Below are 24123 nucleotides of genomic sequence, written 5' to 3'. Positions count from 1 at the left end.
ATTAAAAAATGTCATTCAGCTTTCTGAGGAGACTAGGATGTTAGAATTCAAGTTTTTTAGTCTTAAGAATTGAGCAACTTAATTTTTTTTTGGGGGGGGGGTGCAAAAAACAGGTCTTTACCTGTGTTTATTATCCTGGAGGTAGCTGAAGGAAAGTGTACTTTCTTCTTTTTGCTCTTTGCTTTTGAATGAATTGAAGTGTGAAGAGAGAGGCTGTTGTGTGAGAATCAAGGGCCTGGTATCTGGTCCAGATATTTTTTCCTACGGAGCTTCTTAAATTTCCTTACTGTGAATGATTCTGACTTACCAGAATGGCTAGCAGGGACTCAGTAATTGTGGCCTCTGAGAGGAGCATGAGTTCCCTTCACCACCCCTTCCTTTGCTACCTCATACATTCCCAAGGGGGTGTTTGCCCAGTAGCACCAGGGCCAGGATGCTATTAGGTAAACATGATAGAAAGTATAGCAATCATGGTGACTGTCAAAGGGCTGTTAGTTATGGTCGTGTCTTTTATCAGTCTGTTAGAATACTTAATGAGGAAGCAGTAAGAGACCCTGGGTTGCCTCTGGGTGAGAGATATCCCTAGCCCCATCTCTTCTGGCCAAATCCTTAGAAGACTAGACTGGCACCTAGATGTGGTCCGAGGAAAGCAGGCCTGGAGTGGCCTGGTAGAGGCTGACTGCTATAGGCCTTCAAGATAAACACTGGCTTTTCTTCTCTTGAACGTGTGCTTTTGGATCTTACTGGCCATATTAGTCAGTGGTCATAAAACAGTATTTGTGGTTAGTATATACATAGTTCAGTTCATGGTTAGGGGATCTACATACAAGTTGAGGACCAAACCCTAGTTGTCTTTGCCTGGAACATTTGCCTTTGAATATCTCCCTTGAAACTGTAGTAGGGGAAGGCAATGATTGGTGTTTTACATCTAGATCAAATGTCTTTCCATGTCATCGCATCTAAGAGATCTAGTTTTTTGTTGTTGTTGTTTGTTTGTTTTTAACTTCTGATTTCCTTCAAGTAACAGCTTACAGGTATTTGAGCATTGGTCATTTAAATAATCATAAGAATACCCTGTGTGTTTTTTTCTGCTTTTGGGGAGTGGGATGTACATTGATTTCTTTTAAGCATTGATTTTAAGAAAATCAAGTTTTGTGTGAGATTTAAAATGAAAAATTGTATAAAGTAAATGAACTTATTTTGACCATTTTTAGTTTATAAGTTTTGTAGTCCTTGATCACCAGCCAGTTGTGTGCACTTCATTACATATAACACACAAAAGAGCAAGGTTTCTGTCCTCTAGGAAATTTGAATCCAATTATGAGGTAAGACTGACACCTGAAATGACTAAAGACCCCAGCAGCTACCATTTGTGTACAGGCAGGTACCAGCTTAGGATTTACACTGTTAAGGTTATAAGAATTCTAAGAAGGGGAAGAATGGTGTTTGGCTTGTTCTCACCTCTGCCTCTGGTGTGTGCAATGTGTTTTGAATTTTCATTTTACTAGGTACAGGGGCATCCTGCATTTACCCTTTACTTGGAACAACCTTAAATGGCTGGTATTTCCTTGCCACGGAAGTGGATGATATGTGCTTCAACTATGCAAAGAAAAACGTGGAACAGAATAATTTATCTGATCTTATAAAAGGTTAGCTCTACAGAATAAATACCTCTTTCAAGCACTTGTGTTAACCTGTCTTTATAATTTAATACATCTAATTTTTTGCTTTAACATACAGACTGGGGTGCCTGGGTGGCTCAGTTAGTTAAGTGTCCGACTTCAGCTCAGTTTGTGAGTTCGAGACCTACATCGGGCTCTGTGCTGACAGCTCGGATCCTGGAGCCTGTTTCAGTGTCTGTCTTGCTGTCTCTCTCTCTCTGCCCCTACCCCTGCTCATGCTCTCTTTCTCTCTCGAATATTAATAAATGTTAAAAAAAATATTTTTTAATATACAGACTGGTAATTCTTAAAAATATGGTACAGTACATTGTAATGGAGTTTACAGCTTTGTTATCAGTATTAATGTAGAAGGAAATATGGTACAGTTGATCCTCATAATTTTGTGGATTTTATATTTGTGAATTTGCCTGTTTGCTAAATTTGCACACTTGGCGTTATATTTAACCCCCAGATCAATACCTCTGGTACTTTTTATGGTCATTCACAGATCTGTGCAGAGTGGCAAAAATTTTGAGTCACCCAACATACATGTTTCCAGCAGAAGTTGTACAGGGTGCTGATCTGTCTTCTTGTTTCAACTCTCTGCTGTAAACAAGTGTCCTTTTCGTAGTCTATGTAGTGCCACATTTTTGGCATTATTGTGTTTTTTTTCTTGGCGACTTTGCTGTTTAAACATAGTGCTAAATGCAATCTAGTTGTTATTTAAATACAAGAAGACTGTGATGCACCTTTCAGGAAATACTTGTATTAGATTAAGTCTCATCAGACATGAGTTCTAGTGTTGCGGGCGTGATTTCAGTGTTAATGAATCAGCAGTATATATTAAATAAGGTGTTTTTAAACAGAAACACGAAACAACATTGTATGTTGAGTGCTTGATGAGACTGTTTGACCAGAGGCTTGTTCACAGTTACCTAACCCTAGATATTTCTCTCAGGAGCCATTTGTTCCAATTCAGTATTCACGTTGACTTTATAGACCATAACTACCATGAATGTTGGGTATCAACTATATATGAAGTAACCTAATCACCAGGATTTTAGAAGAGAAACCCAGCTGTTGATTAAAGTATATCATTTTTAAATTTCAGAATATGGAACTGTGCTACCAATAATCAAGTCCCCTTAGTGACCAGTTACTTTTTAATATTTGTGCTTACTATATATTTAAAGAGCTGTTCATTTTTTCTTTTTTTAATTAAAGAGAATTTATGTCACTTCCTGGAAGAACTAGACTTTTCTCACTAGTGTTAAACATATTATTCTAAGTGGAGATACTAATAATGTGTTCTTCATTTACCCATTCCTGTAGTACACATTACTCCAAAATCTAGCAACTTTAAAACAGTAAATATTTATGTCATGGTTCGTATGGGCCGAAAATTTGGGCATGGCCTAGTTAGGTGGTTCTGTTTCAGTCTTTCATGAGGTTGTAGTCATCTGAAGGATTCACTGGGAGTAGAGATTTGCTTCCAAAAGCCATTCGCTTACATGGCTATTGATAGGAAGCCTTGGTTCGTTCATGTGGATCTTTCCTCTAGGCCAGTTGACTATCCTTATGGCATATCAGCTGGATTCTCTTAGTGCAGGTAATTCAAGAAATAGGGCAAGGAGGAAGACATTTTTCTTTCATGACATAGCCTCAGGAGTGACACCTTATCACTTCATCACATTCATTTTATTCAATAAAAGTGAGTCACTGGGTGCAGCCTATACTCAAGGAGAGGGATATTAAACTCCACCTCTTAAAGGAACTAGTGTCATAGAGTCTGTGGTCATATTTGAAAACTGCCAGTGCATTAAGAGTAGTTAACAGTTCTGGGGCGCCTGGGTGGCGCAGTCGGTTAAGCGTCCGACTTCAGCCAGGTCACGATCTCGCGGTCCGTGAGTTCGAGCCCCGCGTCAGGCTCTGGGCTGATGGCTCGGAGCCTGGAGCCTGTTTCCGATTCTGTGTCTCCCTCTCTCTCTGCCCCTCCCCCGTTCATGCTCTGTCTCTCTCTGTCCCAAAAAATAAATAAAAAAAAAAAACGTTGAAAAAAAAAAATTAAAAAAAAAAAAAAAAAAAGAGTAGTTAACAGTTCTATATTTTCTCCTAGTGGTAAAAGTACCACAGAAGACACTCCTGATGGATGCTCTTAAAGAAGAATCTGAGATAATCTATGATTTTTGCATGTGCAACCCACCCTTTTTTGCAAATCAGTTGGAAGCCAAGGTAAAGTATCTTCTGCTTTAAAACAATTGAATATTTATCTAAGTTGTTGATGTTTGCAAAGATAAGAGCAAAGAACAACTTTTATTTTGGAGGCTGTATCAGGATGCTTCTGGTATCAAGCACCTGAAGAGTCAATTCAGATTGGCTTAATAAAGGAAGTTTATTGGCTTACATATCTGAGAAATCAGTATATTTATGTATATATGAACGTATATATGTTTATATATGTATTATACATATACGTAACATATATAAGTATGCATGCCGTAAGTGTAAATTGGATTTTCCAAAGTGAACACTCCTGTGGAACCAGCATCCAGATGAAGAAATAGAGTACGACTAGCACTACAACTAAATTTTTTTTTATAACAGTTTTATTGATATAATTCACATGCCATACAATTCACTCACTTAAAGGGTAGAATTTAATTATTCTTCGTATATTCACAGAGTTTTGCAGCTATCACTGCAGTCAATTTTAGAACATTTTCCTCACTCCCCAACTCCTCCCTCTGCCACTAAGAAAAACCCCTCTCCATTAGTTACTGTCAGTTTCCCACAGCTCCTACAGTCCTAGGTAACCACCAGTGGACTTCCTGTTTTTATGGATTTGCCTGCTTTGGACATTTCATGTAAGTGGAATCGTATAATATGTGACTGATTCTTTTCACGAAGCAGAATATATTTTCAAGTTTCATCCATATTGTGGCATGTGTCAGTACTTAATTTCTTTTTATTGCCAAATAATATTTAATTGTATGGAAATACCATATTTTCCTTATCTATTGATGGACATTTGGGTTGTCTCTGCTTTTTGGTTATGAATAATGCTACTGTGAGCATGCTTGTACAAATGTTTGTGTAGGAGTGGAATTACTGGGTCATATGATCGCTGTGTTTAGTTGTTTGAGGAACTGCCAGACTTGTTTTCCAAAGTGGCTGCACCATTTTACATTCCACCAGCTCCAGTGTGTGAGGCTTCCAATTTCTAGTTTCTCCACGTCCTTGTCAACACTTTTGTCATATGTCCTCTTGATTATAGCCATCATAGTGGGTATGAAGTGCTATAAAGTGATATCCCATCTTGGTTTTGATGTTTATTTTCCCGGTGGCTAATTATGTTGAACATCTTTTCACATGTTTATTGATAACTTGTATATCTTCTTGGGAGAAATGCCAATTCAGATCCTTTATCCATTTAAAAATTGGATTATTTTTTAAAATTATTATTGTAAGAATTCTTTATTCTAATCACAAGTCCCTTATTAGATTTATTGTTTGCAGACATTTTCTCCTATTTTGTGGGATGTCTTTTCACTTTCTTGTTGGAATCCTTTGCAGCTCGGAAGTTTAATTTTGAGGAGTCCAATTTCTCTAAGAAACCATTGTGTAGGCCAAGGCCATGAAGATATACTCCTATGTTTTCTTCTAAGAGTTTTATAATTACACCTTTTATATTTAGATCTTTGATATGTTTGAGTTAATTTTTCAATTTGGTTTGTGGTAGGAGTGGATTAAATATTTAAATTTAAAAAATGAAACCCTAAGAGTACTAGAAGAAAACATAGTAAATATTTATATAATCTTTGGGTGGAATATTTTCTATACATGGTACCAAGACAAAACATAAAAAGTGACAGATTAGGCTATGTAAGAAAGGTAAAATTTTTGTTCGTTTAATCACAAAGATGGAAGGTAAAAGACCTTAGGGAAGAATATTAGTGTGAATGCAGTTGTTTAAGATGTAATATTACAATTGCTATATGATTTTTAAATCCTAGATCTACCGTGATGATTTGGAAACTAAAATTACATCTAAGCATTCTTATTTAGAACTAGATTACAGTCAAAGAGTTAGTCTTATGGTGTAAAAATTTTTCACCAGTTGTTGTTGTTGTTGTTGTTGTTGTTGTGCAGGGAGTAAACTCTCGAAATCCTCGGAGACCTCCACCTAGTTCTGTAAATACGGGAGGTATCACAGAAATCATGGCAGAAGGAGGTGAATTAGAGTTTGTTAAAAGGATCATCCATGACAGTTTACAACTTAAAAAAAGATTAAGGTAAGTTAGTTATTACAACATGGGACTATTTTTTTCCTATGTAATTCTGAAAGAAACAACCTCATTTAGAGGAAATGTAATCACAGTAGCCTGAAGAATAAATAGATAAAAATGGAAATGGTTGCAGATCCTACAGTCTGCAAAGACCCTGTTTCTGAGGATGCTCTCGTGGCCTTAATTGATTTGTGTTTCTTGTAATCATCTGCACTACATGGATAGAAAGGAAAATATCGTATGATTGTATTGCTCCCATTGGTACGATACTGTGGTGGAACAAAACTGATTCAAATATGGCTTTTGATTAGAAAACAGATGGGTTCAGATCTGTCCCATGAACCAGAATAAATTTGTTGCCTAGTCCTTGAAGCAATTTATGTTCTTGGAATCAGTCTCCTAAACAATGACAGATGTGAGGACATTGAGCTGTCAAGAACTTAATGAAGGGAAACTGAGATCACTAACCAGTTCCAGAGGAGACTTAAAGCTATTCCTTTTTAAAAGCTAATTATTTCGGACAACACGCCTGTCATTAAGCAACATAAGGTACTCGAAAAGTGCTATTTGTCTCGCTTGACTTCTCTGCCAAGTGTTGTTGAAATGATGGATAATGTGGTAGTTCAAAAGTAAAAGGTCTTTTAACCCTAGCATTTAGCTTTGGGATGTAGAGATGATTTTTTAAATTGTGATAAAATACGTATGACATACAATTTATAGGTATAGGTTTTGTTTTTTGTGTTCTTTTTTTTTTTTTTTTTAGAGCAAAAGAGAGCTTGTGCAAGTGGGGGAGGTGCAGAGGGAGGAAAAGAATCTTAGTAGGTTCCACGCTCAGTGTGGAGCCCAATGTGGGGCTCAGTCCCACCACCCTGCAATCATGACCTGAGCTGAAATCAAGATTCAGATGCTCAACTGACTGAGCCACCCAGACACCCCCAAAACTTACATTTTAACATAAAACTATACATTTTAAAGTGTATAGTTTAGGGGCACCTGGGTGGCTCAGTGGATTGAGTCTCCGACTTGGCTAAGGTCATGATCTCAACTCATGGGTTTGAGCTCCACATCAGGCTCTGTTCTGGAACCTGCTTTGGATTTTTGTCTTCCCCCTCTCTCTGCCCCTCCGTCACTTGTGCTCTGTCTCTCTCTCTCAAAAATAAACATTAAAAAAAAATAAAGTGTATAGTTTAGTAGTGTTAAGTACATTTATATTGTAATGCAGCTAATCTCCAGAACTCTTTTTTGTAAAACTGAAACTCCCTACCCATTAAACTAAACAACAGTCCCTCTTTCCCCGCCTTTCACCCCAGCCTCTGGCAAACAGCATTCTTTGTCTCTATGAATTTGACTATTGTAGGGACTTTTTATAGTATTTGTCCTTTTGTGACTGGCTTCTTTCACTTAGCATAATGTCCTCAATGTTCATCCATGTTATAGCATGTGTCACGATTTCCTTCCTTTTTAAGGCTGAATAATATTGATATTCCATTGTATAGTATATACCACATTGTTTATTCATTTATCTGGTGATGGGCACTTGGGTTGTTTCTCTCTTTTATCTATTGTGAATAATGATGGTATGAACACAGGTGTGCAAGTATCTCGTAAGACCCTGCTTTTAATTCTTTTGGGTATAAACCCAGAGTGAAATTGCTGAATAAGGAAGACTTTTTTTCTCCTTCTTTTGGATTTATATGTGTTTAATGCTGCTTATCTTAGTAAAAGGCCAATTCCAAAACCAATGGATATCCTAATTTTTTAAATGTGAGTTTATAGATTTGTGGAAAGCGACTAGATTTTTGGGTGGTCTGCCTCTCAGAGGATTTATTTATACCTTGTTGAAGCCAAAGGTTAATAAGTTTCTGCTTTAAATTGATTTGTTCAAAGACAGACTAGGGTATAAAGAAGAAAGTGACTTAAGTTACACTGAGCATTGGGAAGAGTCTGAATGAGTAAAGTAAACTTAAGGTAACAGAGCACTGAAACTCATGAAAAGAGGTTCACAGGGCCATGTAGCCATTTCAGAATCTGTCAGCTTTTGAGGGGATGGGAGCCAACCAGGGAAATGAGGAAAGTTGTTTTCAGTAGGTCTGTTACTGAAGTCCCACGTGAACTACAAAAATATGTTTTATAGGAACACCATTCTAAGAGAAATTGATCAATATGTTCCAGATCTGCCTATACCTGGCTCTGTGGCTGCCCCCAGATTGAATGAAAGGTACACGTTTGCTAAGAAGGATAAATTGCAAGAGTTCATCATACTTCTGGAGAGCTGACCATTTTGAGCTTGGTATCACAGATGGGAAACATTACCCATTTATGATTGATTTGAAAATAGGGTTCAGCAATCCTGTCCACTCTGTTAGGATTCATGCAGATTGAGAGGGATAATTAGGAAGAGAAGAACTCATTTTTACTGAAAAGAGAATAAAGCAGTGTGTTTTGAGAGTATTGCTCATAAATCTTGTTTATAATATCACATTGTTCCATGTTGACTTTTCATTTGTACATAGTACCAGTTCATGTCCTCCTACATATTTTTATAGTTGACATAATGTTTAAACCACTATGCAACTCTGAAAACTGTACGCACATACACCTTGGAGATACTGTGGGTTCAGTTCTAGACCACCACAGTGAAGTGAATATCGTGATATTAAGCAAGTCAAATGAATTGTTTGGTTTCCTGGTACATATAAAAGTTACATGCACGTACAGCTATACTACAGTAAATGTTCAGCAGCATTATATTATATATTTTAAAAATGTATATACCTTAATTAAAAAATACTTGGTTGCTAAAAAATGCTGACTATGTGGGCATTTTCCCTCAACATCAGTGAGTTGTAATGTCTCCGCTGGTGGGGGCGATCTCAGTGTTGATGGCCACTGACTGTTGGTGGCTGAAGCTGGGGTGCTGTGTCAATTTCTTTAAATAAGAACAATGAAGTTTGCTGCATCAACTGACTCTTTCAAACAGTTTCTCTGTAGCATGTGATGTTGTCTGAAAACATTCCACTCACAGCAGACTTTTAAAATTGGAGTCAATTCTCTCAAACCCTACTTCTGCTTACATACTAAGTTTATGGAATATTCTAAATCCTTTGTTGTCATTTCAACAATCTTCACAGCATCTTCCCCAGAAGTAGATTCCATCTCAAGAAACTACTTTCTTTACTCATCCACAAGAAGCATCTCCTCATCCATTCAAGGTTCATTTATGAGATTGCAGCAACTGAGTCCCATCTTCAAGTTCTACTTCTAATTCTGGTTCTTTTGCTGTTTCCACCACATCTTTGGCTACTTTCTCCACTGAAGTCTGGAACTCCTTGAAGTCATTCATGCAGGATGGAATCAACTTCTTTCCAAACTTCTGTTAATGTTGATATTGTGACCTCTTCCCGTGAATCCCAAATGTTCTTAGTGGCATCTGGAATGGTGAATCCTTTCCAGAAGGTTTTCTTTCTTTAAAAAAAAAAAAAAAAAAAAAAATTAAGTTTATTAATTTCGAGAGAGACAAAGCAAATGAGTGGGGGAGGAGCAGAGAGAGAAACCCAAGCAGGCTCTGCACTGTCAGCACAGAGCCTGATGCAGGGCTTGAACTCATGAAATGCGAGATCATGACCTGAGCCGAAACCAAGAGTCAGATCCTTAACCAACTGAGCCACCCAGGCTCCCCCAAAAGGTTTTCAATATACTTTGCCCAGCTCCATGAGAGGAATCACTGTCTGTGGCAGCTATAGCCTTATGAAAGGTATTTTCTTAAATGTAAGATTTGAAAGTCCTTAATACTTCTTGGTCCATGGGCTCCAGAATGGATGTTATGTTAGTAGGCATGAAAACATTTATCTCATTGTGTGTCTCCATCAGGGCTCTTGGATGATGAGGTGCATTGTCAGTGAGCAGCAGGATTTTGAAAAGAATCTTTTTTTTTCTGAGCAGTAGGTCTCAACAGTGGGGTTAAAATAGTCAGTAAACTATGTTATAAACATTGTGCTGTCATCCAGGCTTTGTTCCATTTATAGAGCTCAAGCAGGGTAAATTTAGCATAATTCTTAAGGGCCGTAGGATTTTCTGAATGTTCAGTGAGCATTGGCTTCAACTTAAATCACCACCTGCATTAGCCCCTTACAAGAGGATCAGCCTGTCCTTTAAAGCTCTCTAGCTATGAAAGTCCTAGATGATATCTTGTTTCAATATAAGGCTGTTTCATCTACATGGAAATCTGTTGTCTAATGTAGCCACCTTCATTCATTATGTTAGCTAGATCTTCAGGATAACTTGCTGCCGCTTCTGCATCAACACTTGGCTGCTTCACCTTACAGTTGTGTGTTATGGGGATGGCTTCTTTCCTTAAGCCTCGTGAAGGAGCCTCTGCTAGCTTCAGGCTTTGCTTCTGCAGCTTCATTACCTTTCTCAACCTTCATAGAATTGAAGAGAAATTCTGGATTAGTTCTGGATTAGCCTTCGGTTTAGGAGAATGTTGCGGCCGGTGTGATCTTCTGTCCCGACCGCTAAAACTCTCTCTCTGTCAGCAGTAACACTGTTTGCTTTCTTATTATTCATGAGTTCACTTGAGTAGCACTTCTGCTTTCCTTCAAGAACTTGTTTTTACAACTTGGCTGACAGTCACAGAAGGCCTAGCTTTTGGCCTGTCTTGGCTTTCGACAGGCTTTCTTCACTAAGCTTAATCATCTCTAGCTTTTGATTTACAGTGAGAGATGTGGACCCTCCTTTCACTTGAACACTTAGAGACCCTTGTTAGGGTTATTAATTAGCCTAATTTCGATATCATAGTGTCTCAGGGAATAGGAAGGAGAGGGAAAGAGACGGGGGAACAGTGGTTGGTGGAGCAGTCAGAGCACACACAAGTTACTGGTTAAGTTCACCATCTTACATGGGTGCGACTCGTGGCACCTCAGAACATTTACAATCGTACCAACACAGATCATCATAGCAAATACTGTAATAATGAAAAAGTTTGAAATATTGGGAGAATTCGCAAAAAGTGACAGACACAAAATGAGCGATGGTGGTTGGGAAAATGATGCCAATAGAGTTGCTCAATGCAGGATTGCCACAAACTTCAATTTGTAAAAAAAACACAGTTATCTATGAAGTGCAGTAAAGGGAGGCATGCTAAAATGAGGTGTACCTGTATTTTGAAGCTCTGAAAAATAAGGGATTAAAAACAAGTATTTTAACCTTACCATCTGCTTCTTACCCATCTAGAATTTTTTTCTTATTCCTGAAAAAGTGTAGGAACTCAGCAGGGTTTTTAACATTATGGAGTTAAATTTGTTGCACTGATCTCCGTGATGGCACTCAAGATCCCTCACCTCCCTCTTAACGATTCATGCCTCACCTAAGTCATGCACAGCAGCACCTGCAGTTTTATTTTGTATCTTAAAGGATTTTGCAGCTGGGACGCCTTTGGGAGGTAAAGGTATCCAGTATCTTAGTTTTACAGATTAGAAACTTGGGACCCAGATATCCTGATTTCTAGTCTAGTAGCCTGCAGCATATGCAGTCCCAGCGTACAGTTGGACTTCTAAGTAGACAGCCTTTTTGTTGTTGATGAAGAAGTTGCAAATGCTTTTCAGCTTTACCTTTCATTTTTGTGCCTGTGACTTAAGCTTACTTAATACCGTTGTCTTTTGGGGGTGCCTGGGTGGCTCAGTTGGTTAAGTGGCCACTTCAGCTGAGGCCATGATGTCTCGGTTCGTGAGTTTAGGCCCCGCGTTGGGCTCTCTGCTGACAGCTCGGAGCCTGGAGCCTGCTTCGGATTCTGTTTCCCTCTTTCTCTACCCCTCTCCCACTTGTTCTGTCTCTCGAAAATAAATGAAACGTTAAAAAGAAAATTTAAAAAAAGAACACTGTCTTTTTTAAAGACTCACCCAACCTTCTAAATAGATCAGTAGATATATTTACAGATCTATTTATAATCAGTTTCACTTGATCAGACTCCTTATGACCTGAATTTCAGTCTTGTAATTCATTGCTTATTAGGTCTGTAGTTCATTCCTTTTATGGCAATTATTTTATGATTTTTCAGGAATCAGAGATCTGTATCTCACAAAGTTCCAACTTAATACTGGTTTCACCACTTTTCCTCTTCATGCTTTTTCCTTTCTGTTCCCTACTCCCTGCCAGATGGTGGATACTTCCTGGGTTTGTATATATAGTCCGTATATTTGGTGATGGGCAACAAATTGAATAATCTGTGCCTTTTTTTTTTTTTAAGTTTATTTATTTGTTTTGAGAGAGAAAGAATGTGAGGTGGGGACAGGCAGAGAGAGGGGGAGAGAATCTCAAGCAGCCTCCATGCTGCGGCACAGAGTCCGACGCAGTGCCCGAACCCATGAAACTGTGAGACCATGACCTGAGCTCTAATCAGGAGTCAGATGCCCAACCACTTGAGCCACCCAGGCACCCCTGTGCCTTTTGAATGTGATTCTTTAATCACATTCTTAATCACCAAACATAAACTTGGTTTTTTATTGGTAAATGGGATAATAATAGCTACTTTAGATCTCATAGGGTGGTCATAGAATTAAATGAACACATATTTGATATAAAGAATATTAAATAGGATCATTTTAATTCGACCGACTGTTCTAGGAGTTCAGTAGATTTACATACTGGTCCACTATGTTGAAAGAAAATGTTACAAATAACTTTGTTATGTTATTTTAATAAAAAGGCCCTCCCCCTTCTTTTTTTTTTTTTTTTTTGGTAAAGTAGATGCTAGTATAGTTATGGGGTACTATAAATAATAATTGCAGGGTACAATTGTAGATTTTATCCCTGAGCCTTTAGTTAATTCTTCAGCTGAAAGACTCCCAACTTTGGAGATAATACCTCCTATAGCTGTTCAGAGAATGAAGAGAAATTACATATGAATATACATGTAGACTGAAGTGCTATCTAAATGTTAGATGTTCCTATTATTTGTGATTTTATCTCTTAAACAATATAATCACACAGAAAATTAGCAAATGGAGAAAACATTGATCTCAGCACTTTGACGCAACTATTAGCTTATTTTGGGTGCATTTCCTACCAGTTCCCCCTTTTTTTATTCCCGTGGTTATAATCATAAATACCACTAATTTTGTTTTCTGCTCTTGATTTTTTTTTCATTCCTGTGTTTCTTTGTGGCTAATGGTATGTGCATAGCAGTAATTTTAAATAGCTTGAAAACAGTCCACAATTAACTAATTCCTTATTATTGGGCACTATATTCTTTTTTTCAGTGTTACAAAGAACATACCACTTCTCATTTGTTACTGAACCTCCACAGATACAGCTAATGAATCTGTAACGTGGGTGGCTATCTTTGACCTCTGATTTCATCTTTTTTTTTATTTTTATTTTTTTTATTTTTTTTTAATGTTTATTTATTTTTGAGACAGAGAGAGACAGAGCATGAATGGGGGAGGGTCAGAGAGAGAGGGAGACACAGAATCCGAAGCAGGCTCCAGGCTCCGAGCTGTCAGCACAGAGCCTGACACAGGGCTTGAACTCACGGATAGCGAGATCATGACCTGAGCCGAAGTCGGACGCTCAACCGACTGAGCCACCCAGGCGCCCCTCTGATTTCATCTTTGATTGGGACCCATCATAGGGTTGCCGATGAGTAAAAGGGTTTCTTGGGTGTCATTAGAAAGAAATGTACCCCTTGCTCCAGTGTACCAACTCACTACACAGATACAGAAGGTAGGGATGTATTGGGGATCAGATAATATACCAGCCTGTTCTTCAGTAGAAGACGATTTTCTCAGTTAAAAACCTAAAATGTATGTCTTAGTTTTGAGCTCCACAGGAAGTAGGTACTGGTATTTTGATTTTTTACTTACTGCTAAGGTAGGTAGAGAATTAAGCAGCCTGAAAGATAAGGGGCTACTTTTTTTTTAATGAATTAGATTATGTGCTTCTCATAACCTTAGTTTAGGTATCATGCATACATGCGTTGTTACATTCTCTTTCAAGTTTTAAGGGGGCAGAGCCTCATTGATTGGTGACTACTCTAAGGTCTTAGGGAGAAAAGGTTGAATCCAGTGGTTCATGCCGTGACAAGCTAGCTGTATCAGCTTTCATAGCATATCTACCTATAGTAGGTAGTCACTGGTTAGTGCTACTTTCAATAGTCGAAGTAGAGAGTTGTTAAAATCAACAAGCATGTATTTTTAGTACATCAGGCAGTTATAAAAAGGAATACCAAAGAATGAAAAGTCTTGGTCCCACTACCTTGGAGAATCTTATTGCAGTATTTCTTGTACTTGTAAAAATGTATGTGAATCATTAAAGCTACTTTTTAAGAAGAACAGAAGATAAAAGTTTATTCTTAGTCATGTAGATTTGTAATGTGCGGTAGTTTAAATGATAAATTTTGAGATCAGGTGGACATTAGGGCTGTTCTGCATGTCGAGGGGCATTTATTCTGGTAATTCAATATAGGCAGCGAAATGTTAGGTTCCACAACTAGGGAAATTTTTAGACTATGCTCATGTCCACTTTACATGCCAAACTTCTGCTTGTGTCTGTTTTTCTGTATTACGCTTTAGTTTAAGGTTTGGTGTTTTAAAAAGTTTTAAAATAACCAGTCCCCACTAAAAAGAACCAGTAGGGGCACCTGGGTGGTTCAGTTGGTTAAGCATCTGACTTCAGCTCAGGTCATGATCTCATGATTTGTGAGTTCAAGCCCTGCGTCAGGCTGTGTGTTGACAGTTCAGGGCCTGGAGCCCCTGCCTTAGATTCTGTGTCTCCCTCTCTCTCTGCCCCTCCCCATTCATGCTTGCTCTCTCTCTCTCCCTCTCTCCCTCTCTCCCTCTCTCCCTCTCTCCCTCTCTCAAAAGTAAATAAACATTAAAAAAATGTTTTTAACAAAAAACATAAATAAAAAGAACCAGGCGCCTTGGAGAAATGGGTGATTCCACTGCTAGGTAAGTATAAGTTTAAGAAGAGCCTGGAATATTTTATGGTATCAAAAAGTAAGGAAGTGTTCAAAAAATGACCTGTCAGAAGCATACAAGAGCTAGCCCAAGCCAAATCTGAGACAATACGATTTCAAAATAAATAATGATAATAATTGATTTTAACCTATTAAATAAAATAAGCAGAGGAAATACATAAAGGGGATAGAGGAAAAGTTCTTTGTCACAGTATCCCAACTAGTACATGCAGAAGGAGCAATAAAGTGAGAAAAATCACCATTTTGTCATCATTATTATAATAATTGATTCATGGAAAATCAACAATGGAAAATTCGAGGAGGGACAGGATGTTAACAATTTCAGAGTATCTCCCCACAGATGACTTACAATCACAAAGAAATAACGGTAACATTACAGTAGAGAAGCCTGGGGGACCCCGCCTTAAGCAGGTAATCACCTTCTGATGTGCTGCACCCAGGACACTACAGCACCCTGTGCTCTTCATGCCCAGCGTGTATAACTTGAACCTAACTCTGAGGAAACTCCAGACAAACCGATTGGAGGGGTTTTGTAAAACATTTCTTCAGAAATAGAAAGGTCATGAAAGTTACAAAAACAAACAAAAAAAGGGCTGAGGAACTGTTGCAGATTGAAGGAGACTAAAGAGACTTGACACGTAAATGAAATGCAGGATCTTAGATCTTGCATCAGGGGAGAAAATTGCCATGAAGGACATTATTGGGATAATTGGTGAAATTTGAAAATGGGCTGTATTCCAGATAATAGTATTGTATGAGTGTTAAATTTTCTCAATTTGATAATTGTTCTGTAGTTATGAAGGAGAAGGTCCTTGTTTTTAAAATGTGCATGCCAAAATATTAAGAGTTAAAGGGGCATGATGATGACTGTAGCTAACACTCAAATATTGAAAACAAAACAAAACACACATACCGAACAAGCAAATGGAGAAAATGTTGATTGATGAATCTGGGTGAAGAGTATACTGGAACCATTTGTACTAATTTTGCAACTCTTCTGTATGTTTGAAATTATTTCAGAATACTTTTTCTTGAAGCTGCTATCTCAGAGGAATTACTAAATGTTGTAATGAGTACAGTGTTACTTGCATCATTAAAATAGTATAATGGGTTCAAAGTCTCCTGGGTAGCTAGATCTTCCTTTTGTTCATCTTTTTTCTACTTGCATTTTGATTAGTTGTCACAAGATGTTTGTGAGAGTAGCTAGGATCTAATGCGTAGGCATTTCTTAAAGTGAAGTCAGCTCAGAATTTTTTTTTAATACATGCTATAACTTTGTCCTATAAGAAATAGAAGTGTTTCAGGAAAAGTTAAGTATACTGATGAGATTAAATCTTAGATTCACAAGTCTAGTATTCAGTTTACAGCAGGGTTAAAAGAAATATGCACTCTGCCAAGTGTATGTTAACTACCGATGACATATTTAACCATAACAAGCCTTACTTATCTAAATATTTGCTTCCCTTCATCTCCTGAGGAAATTTAGAATATCTTTGATTTGTCTCTGTTCTGGACTGTTTCTTGGTTTCTGGTGACTCTGATCTAATCTGTTCAGGAATGGTAATCTTAAAGGAAAGGTCTTCACCTATTTTATACTGTTACTATTTGAGCACTAATTGCTCTTGATTTCTTTTTTTGTATCTTGTTCCTAAAATACCAAAGGCTTTTAATTCCTGGTTAATGATTTCTCCATTTATATACTGTCTTCTTAAAGGGAGCATATTGTTTTTGTCCTAAACATTTTAAAACCACCAAATGAAATTGATTGTGCTCTAAGTAAATTTACCCAGGTTTGTTTAAAATGGTTTAGGTAAAACAATTATTTCTTTGTATTTTCAAAGGAGAAAATGATTGACTAAACAAAATAGGGACAGTCACCTGTTGTTGAGCCCACAAACAATGAAAACAAAATAGTAGTGCATACTATTTCTAGAGCAGTATAATGGTATTTCTCATACTTCTGTAAACATTAAGATTTTCATTTATATTATTTAATGTATTAAGTTGGAACCATATGAAATGGCCACTGTATTTACGATATAAAGCCGGATACAAAAACATTCTGTGCCTGCATTTATATCAAAGTCTAAAGAGGCAAAATTATTAAGACAGAATGACCAGGGGTCACTGGAGGCTGGGGTAGGATGGGAAAAGACTGCGAAGGGGCACAAGGAAACTTTTTAGGGTGCTGTAAATGTTCTATATCTTTTTTTAAAAAAAATTTTATGTTTATTCATTTTTGAAAGACAGAGACAGAGCACAAGCAGGGGTGGGGCGGAGAGAGAAGGAGACACAGAATTTGAAGCAGGCTCCAAGCTCTGAGCTGTCAGCACAGAGCCTGACACGGGGCTTGAACTCACAAACCGCGAGATCGAGACCTGAGCTGAAGTCAGACGCTCAACTGACTGAGCCACCCAGGTGCCCCTAAATGTTCTATATCTTGATTGTGATGGTGGTATTGTACGCATTTGTCAAAATTCACTGAACTACATACTTAAAATTAGATTTAAAAAAAGGCGTGCCTGTGGGAATGCAAGCTGGTGCAGCCACTCTGGAAAACAGTTTGGAGGTTCCTCAAAAAATTAATAATAGAACTATCCTAGACTCAGCAATTACACTACTAGGTATTTATCCAAGGGATACAGGTGTGCTGTTTTGAAGGGACATATGCACCCCAGTGTTTATAGCAGCACTATCAACAATAGCCAGAGTATGGAAAGAGCCCAAATGCCCATCGATGGATGAATGGATAAAGATGTGGTGTGTGTGTGTGTGTGTGTGTGTGTGTGTGTGTGTGTGTATCTATATAGATATATATAGATAGATAGATATACACATACACAATGGAGTATTACTTGGCAATCAAAAAGAATGAAATCTTGCTATTTGCAACTACGTGGATGGAATTGGAGGGTATTATGCTAAGTGAAATTAGAGAAAGACAAAAATCATATGACGTCTCTCATATGAGGATTTTAAGAGACAAAAACAGATGAACATAAGTGAAGGGAAACAAAAATAATATAAAAACAGGGAGAGGGATGAAACAGAAGAGACTCTTAAATATGGAAAACAAACAGAGGCTTACTGGAGGGGGTGTGGGAGGGGAGATGGGCTAAATGGGTAAGGGGCACTAAGGAATCTACTCCTGAAATCATTGTTGCACTATATGCTAATTTGGATGTAAATTTAAAAAAAATAATAAAAAAAATAATCTAGCACACAGAAAAAAGGGGGGGGGGTGCCTGGGTGGCTCAGTCAAGTGTCCCAACTCTTGATCTCAGCTCAGGTCTTGCTCTCAGGGTCATGAGTTGAAGCCCCACATTGGGCTCTGCACTGGGCGTGAAACCTACTTAAGAAAAAAATAAAATAGGGGCAACTAGGTGGCTCAGTCAGTTAGGTGGCTGACTTCAGCTCAGGTCATGATCTCCTGGTCCATGGGTTCGAGCCCCTCACTGGGCTCTGTACTGACAGCTCAAAGCCTGGAGCCTGCTTCCGATTCTGTGTCTCCCTCTCTCTCTGCCCCTCCCCTGCTTGCAGTCTGCTTCTCTGTCTCTCAAAAATAAATAAAAACATTTAAAAAATAAAATAGGAAAATTTTACTGTATACAAGTTAAATCCCAATAAAGCTGATGTAAATGTAAAAATTCCCTTCGTGTCCCTTCTGTTTTTGTTGTCATTCATTTATACTTATGTATATTCATACATAATCAAAGCATACATAATTAAATATGTTGGTGATTTTTTTAAATGTTTATTTCTTTATTTTGAGAGGGAGAGAGAGAATCCCAAGCAGGCTCCACACTGTCAGTGCAGAGCCCAGTGCGGGGCTGGATCCCACTAACCATGAGATCATGACCTGAGCCAAAATCGAGTTGGATGCTTAATTGACTAAGCCACCCAGGTGCCCATGGTATTGTTATTTTTAACAAACTGTTGCCTGTTGGCTTAATTAAGAATTTTAAAAGTTTTAGGGTATCTGGATGGCTCAGTCGGTTAAGCGTCTAACTCTTGATTTTGGCTCAAGTCATGATCTCACAGTTTGTGGAATCAAGCCCTACTTCGGGCTCTATGCAGACAGTGTGGACCCTGCTTGAGATTCTCCCTCCCTGTCTCTGCCCCTCCCATGCTTGTGTGTGCTTGCTCTAAATAAATAAATAAACAAACAAACATTAAAAATTTTTAGAAAAAGAATTTTAAAAGTTTTGATTTTTTTTTTCAACTTCCACTTATTTTCTCCCTTGTTCTTCATTTTATATAGATCTGAGTTTCTGACTGATATAATTATCCTTCTTGTAAGGCCTTGCAAATGTTAAAGAGAAGTTCTCTAGAGAAGGAACTGACAATAAATTCCCTCAATTTCTGTTTGTCTGAGAAAGTCTTATTTCACCTTCACTTTTGAAGGATAATGTTGCAGAGTACAGAATTCTAGCTAGGTTGGTGGGTTTTTTCCTCTCAACATTTTAAACATTTCACTCTACTCTCACGTGGCTCCTTTTTTTTTTTTTTTCTTTTTTTTCTTTTCTTAAGTTTCTTTCTTTTTTTTGAGAGAGAGCTGGTGTGGGGAAGCAGAGAGAGAGAGGAAAGATAGAATCCCAAGCAGACTCCGTGCTGTCAGTGCAGAGCCCAGTGTAGGGCTCCATCTCACAAACCTGAGAGCCCCACACTGGGCTCCATCTCACAAACTGTGAGATCATGACCTGAGCTGAAACCAGGAGTCAGATGCTTAACTGACTGAGCCACCCAGGTGCCCCCCTGCGTTGTTTCCTAAGATGAGTTTGATGTAATTCTTTCTTTGTTCCTCTATAGATAATGTGGCCTTTTCCCTTTGGCTTCGTTTAGAATTTTTTTCTTTATCTTTGGTTTTCCATATTTTGGAAATCTCATGCCTTAGTTGTAAATTGTGTGTGTGTGTGTGTGTGTGTGTGTGTGTGTGTGTGTGTGTGTTTCCTGTTCAGTGATCTCTTACCTTCCCAAATCTGTGGTTTGATGTCTGGCATTAATTTGGGGGAAATTCCCGGTCATTAGTGTTTCAAATGATTTTTCTGTGCCTTTCTGTCTTTTGTTTTTGGAATTCCAATTATACATATTTTACACCTTTTGTAGTTGTCCCACAGTTCCTGGATATTGTATTCTGTTTCCCTGCCCAGTGCTTTTTCTCTTTACTTTTCAGTTTTAGCAGTTTTGCTGAGCTATCCTCACACTCAGAGATTCTTTCTTCATCTGTGTCCAGTCTGCTGATGAGCCCATCAAAGGCATTCTTCCTTTCCATTACAGAGGTTTTGACTTGTAGCATTTCTTTTTCATTTTCTTAGAATTTCCATTTCTGCTTACATTGCCCATCTGTTCTTACATGCTGTCTGTTTTATCCATTAGAGCCCTTAGTATCTTAATCATGGTTGTTTTAAATTCCTGGTCTCATAACTCCCACATTCTTGCCATATGTGGTTCTGATGCTTGCTCTGTGTCTTCAAACTGTTTTTTGCCTTTTAGTATGTTTTGTTAGTTTTCTTAATAGAAACACATAATATACTGCGTAAAAGGAACTGCTGTAAGTAGACCTTTAGTAATGTGGTGGGTGAGGTGTGGAGAGAGGGGAGATATTCTATGGTGTGAATAGATCAGTCTTTTAGTGAGCCTGTCCCTCTGGATTGTGAACTTCACACTTGCTTCTCAGTCCCTCCTTACTCTCTTCCCCTCCACTCTGGTGGGACAGGATGGCTAGAGTAGACTGGAGTTGGATGATGCCATTCCTCTATGTCAGTTAGGCTCTGATAATACCTTAACAGGTTAGGATCTGGTTAACTAGTTTCTCTTGAGGGCAGGCCTCATTAAGAACAGGATGCTCCAGAGGATTACTCCTTTTCCCTTTTCCCTTTTCCCTGCTGGAAGCACAGAGAATTTTTCTCCCATATTCACTGTGAGAACCTAGTCAAGCTCTTGGACGTAAAATTGATAAAAGTTTTGGGGTCCTGATGACAGAGTCCTCCTGGGTTTTTTCTCTCTCAGACCTGTCCCTGCTGAGTCTCCAGCAATTTGTCAGCTGCAGTTCAGTTTCCCTACCTCAGCACTGATTCCCATGGAGGTTTTGCTCCGGGATTTTTGTTCTGGTGAGTTGTGATTCTTTGTATTTGCCTGTTGGTTTCTCTAATTTTAGAGTCAGTGGTTTCCCCTGTGAATAGTTGCTTCTGTGATGGATATAGGAAGAGTTAATTTTTTAGTTGGTTCAGCCTTTTACTTAAACAGTGTGGCAACTTCCAGCTTCTTAACATGTTGGACTAGAAACTAGAAGTCTCCCTATGTATTTTTATCTGTTTATTAATCTTAACTGAGTTGTAGGAGTTCCTTATATATATTGACTACAAGTCTTTTATAGGATGTATTTTGCAAGTATTTCCTCCCAGTCTGTGGTCTGCCTTTTTATTTTTATAACCATGTTTTTTGAAGAGCAAGCCTTGGGTACCTTTGTTTAATCACCTGATCATAGGGCACTCCTGGGTGGCTCAGTCAGTTAAGCATCTAACTTTAGCTCAGGTCATGATCTCGCAGTTTGTGAGTTAGAGCCCTGCATCGGGCTCTGTGCTGACAGCTTGGAGCCTGGATCTTGCTTTGGATTCTGAGTCTCCTTCTCTCTCTGCCCCTCCCCTGCTCTCTCTCTGTCTCGCAAAAATAAATAAACTGTTAAAAAAAAAAAAAGTTTTTTAAAAATCACCTGATCATATAAGTGAGTCTGTTTCTGGACTATATTCCATTGTCTTGATCTGTATGTCTATATTTATGCCATTACGTCTTGATTATCGGAGCTTTATACTAAGTCTTGAATTCAAGTGGTGTAAGCCCTCCAGTTTTGTTCTTTTCCAAAAAAAATTGTTTTGGATATTTGAATTCTTTTCTCTTTTTTTTTAAAGAAAAAACTTTTTAAAAGCTTTTTCATTTATTTACTTTGAGAGAGAGTGCATGAGCATATACCAGGGAGGGACGGAGAGGAGGGGTAGAGAATCCCAAGCAGGCTCTGCTGTCAGCACAGAGCCTGATGCAGTGCTCAATCCCATGAACCATGAGATCACGACCTGAAAACTGTGATTCTCTTACTGTTTTCTAGTCTAATTAGTTATTACAGCCTGAGACCATATTTTGTATTATTCTAATCCTTTAAAAGTGTTCTAAGACTTGTGGGTCCTGGCTGGCTCAGTCAGTAAGGCTGTGGCTTTTGATCCCAGGGTTGTAAGTTTGAACCCCATGTTGCATGAAGAGATAGATTACTTAAAAATAAAATCTTTTTTTACAAAAGTGTCTCCAGCCTCTCTGTACTTTTAAGATTTTCTCTTTATCTCTGATTTTCAGTAATTTAAATATTTTTTTAATATTTATTTACTTTTGAGAGAAAGAGGGAGAGAGAGCGTGTATGTGTGTGAGTAGGGAAAGGGCAGAGAGAGAGAGGGAGACATAGAATCCAAAGCAGGCTCCAGGCTCTGAGCTGTCTGCAAAGAGCCCAACTCAGGGCTTGAACTCATGAACCGTGAGATCATGACCTGAGCCAAAGTCCGTCGCTTAACAGACCGAGCCACCCAGGCTCCCCTGATTTTCAGTGATTTAATTGTGAGGTACCCTGATAGCATTTTCCTTATGTTTCTTCTTTGTGGGGTTCATTGGACTTTGTGTGTGTAGACTTATAATTTTTTTCAATTTTGGAAAAAATTGGCCCTTTTTTCAAATATTTTTTTGTCTCTTCTTCCCTTTTCTGAAATGCCACTTATGTGTATTGCTTGATACTGTCCCACAGGTCATATGTTGTTAATCCTGTCCAGTGAAATTTTAATTCTAGGTATCATAATTTTCATGTCTAGAAGTTCTATTTGGTTGGTTTTGATATCTTCCTTTATACTCTGTACTATGTCCATGTTTTGTCGTGGAGCATATTTCTAAGAGCTGTTTTAATGTCATCATCTGCTAACTTCATCATCTCTCATTTCTTGATCTGTTTCTAATAATTGATTTTTTTTTTTATCCTGGTTGTAAGTCATTTTCCTGCCCCCCCCCTTTTTTTTTCCTGCCTGTTTTAATGTCTGGTCATTTTTGGTTGGATGCTACATATTGCAAATCTTATGTTTTGGGGTGCTGCGTTTCATTGTGTTCCTTTAAAGAGTGTTGGATTTTGTTCTGATGTTTACTTAAGTTATCTGTAATCACTTTGGTCCTTTTGAGTCTTGCTTTTAATTTTAAGCTTCATTAGAGTAAAGATAGAATAGCCTCTAGCCCCATTACAAAGCAGCATCCTTTCTAGGACTCTACCAGATGCCCCTTTATTAACAAGGGTTTTTTGCTTTGGCCAGTAGAACTACAAACTAGTCCAGCTCTGTCTGGACTCTAGGAATTGTTCAGCTAACTGCTTTCTGGGAATTCTTTCCCTAGCCTCACAGAGTTCCACCTCACACACATGCAGATCATTATTCTGCAGAATATTCCAGGGAACTCTTCTGCAGATGGCCATAATTCTCTATGCACCTCCTTCCTTTCTTGTATTTTGCCCTTCAGATTCTTACTGTGTGGGCTTCTGAAATCCATCTCTCCCTCATTAATTCAGCAAGATTATTGGGATCTGTTTCATGACCTTTCCCTGCATTGCTGCTTGGAAAATTTCCTTCAGGCAGTAAGCTCTGGCAATTATGGGGCTCACCTCATCTCTCTGAGATCATAGGTCTTCACTGTAGTTGTCCAATGTCTGAAAAACAATTGTTGCATATATTTTGTCAAGTTTCCTAGTTGCTTGTGATGGAAGGCATAGTAGTTAATCCTTCATAGGCTAAATTCTATTCTTTTACCTTTTAACCAGTTCACTCCATCTTCTCCCCACTCCTTCTAGATTTGTATTTACTATAGAAGAAATTGACTTCATGTTCTTTTGAAACACTAATATAATATCCTTTAATTATTTGCAGGTTAAGCCATCTCAAAATACAGGTTCATGCCAGATTTTATAATTTCTGTTAAAATGGTATAGGTGGTGTTTTGGAGAGGCTAAGTGGGTTTTTTTGTTGTTGTTGTTGTTTTTTGTTTTGTTTTGGGCTTGTTTTCATTTGTTAGGTTTGTTTTTTTCCTAAATACATGATGTATAATTTTTGTTATTGTCACTTAGAACTTAACTCAGAATTTTTTACGACTGTTCTCATTTTGACTGTTCTCATTTTGTTCGCTTGAGAAA

The 24123-nt window shown here is 38.1% G+C and overlaps 1 protein-coding gene across 2 annotated transcripts in view; it reads left to right on the top strand.

Annotated features, from left to right (window-relative positions):
* Positions 1 to 24123, top strand: part of METTL16 (methyltransferase 16, N6-methyladenosine) — an 81772-nt gene that overhangs the window by 35012 nt on the left and 22637 nt on the right. The window contains exons 4-6 of one of the 2 annotated variants that reach the window (XM_049636782.1): positions 1509 to 1649; positions 3778 to 3893; positions 5811 to 5953. In XM_049636782.1, the coding sequence (XP_049492739.1) occupies positions 1509 to 1649; positions 3778 to 3893; positions 5811 to 5953 (400 nt within the window). The remainder of the gene's footprint in view (positions 1 to 1508; positions 1650 to 3777; positions 3894 to 5810; positions 5954 to 24123) is intronic. The other variant, XM_049636783.1, reaches the window with a different exon arrangement.

This window comes from Panthera uncia, chromosome E1 (genome assembly GCF_023721935.1).
Source record: "Panthera uncia isolate 11264 chromosome E1, Puncia_PCG_1.0, whole genome shotgun sequence".
NCBI classification, from domain to species: domain Eukaryota; kingdom Metazoa; phylum Chordata; class Mammalia; order Carnivora; family Felidae; genus Panthera; species Panthera uncia.
This window is presented reverse-complemented; position numbering and strand designations above follow the sequence as displayed.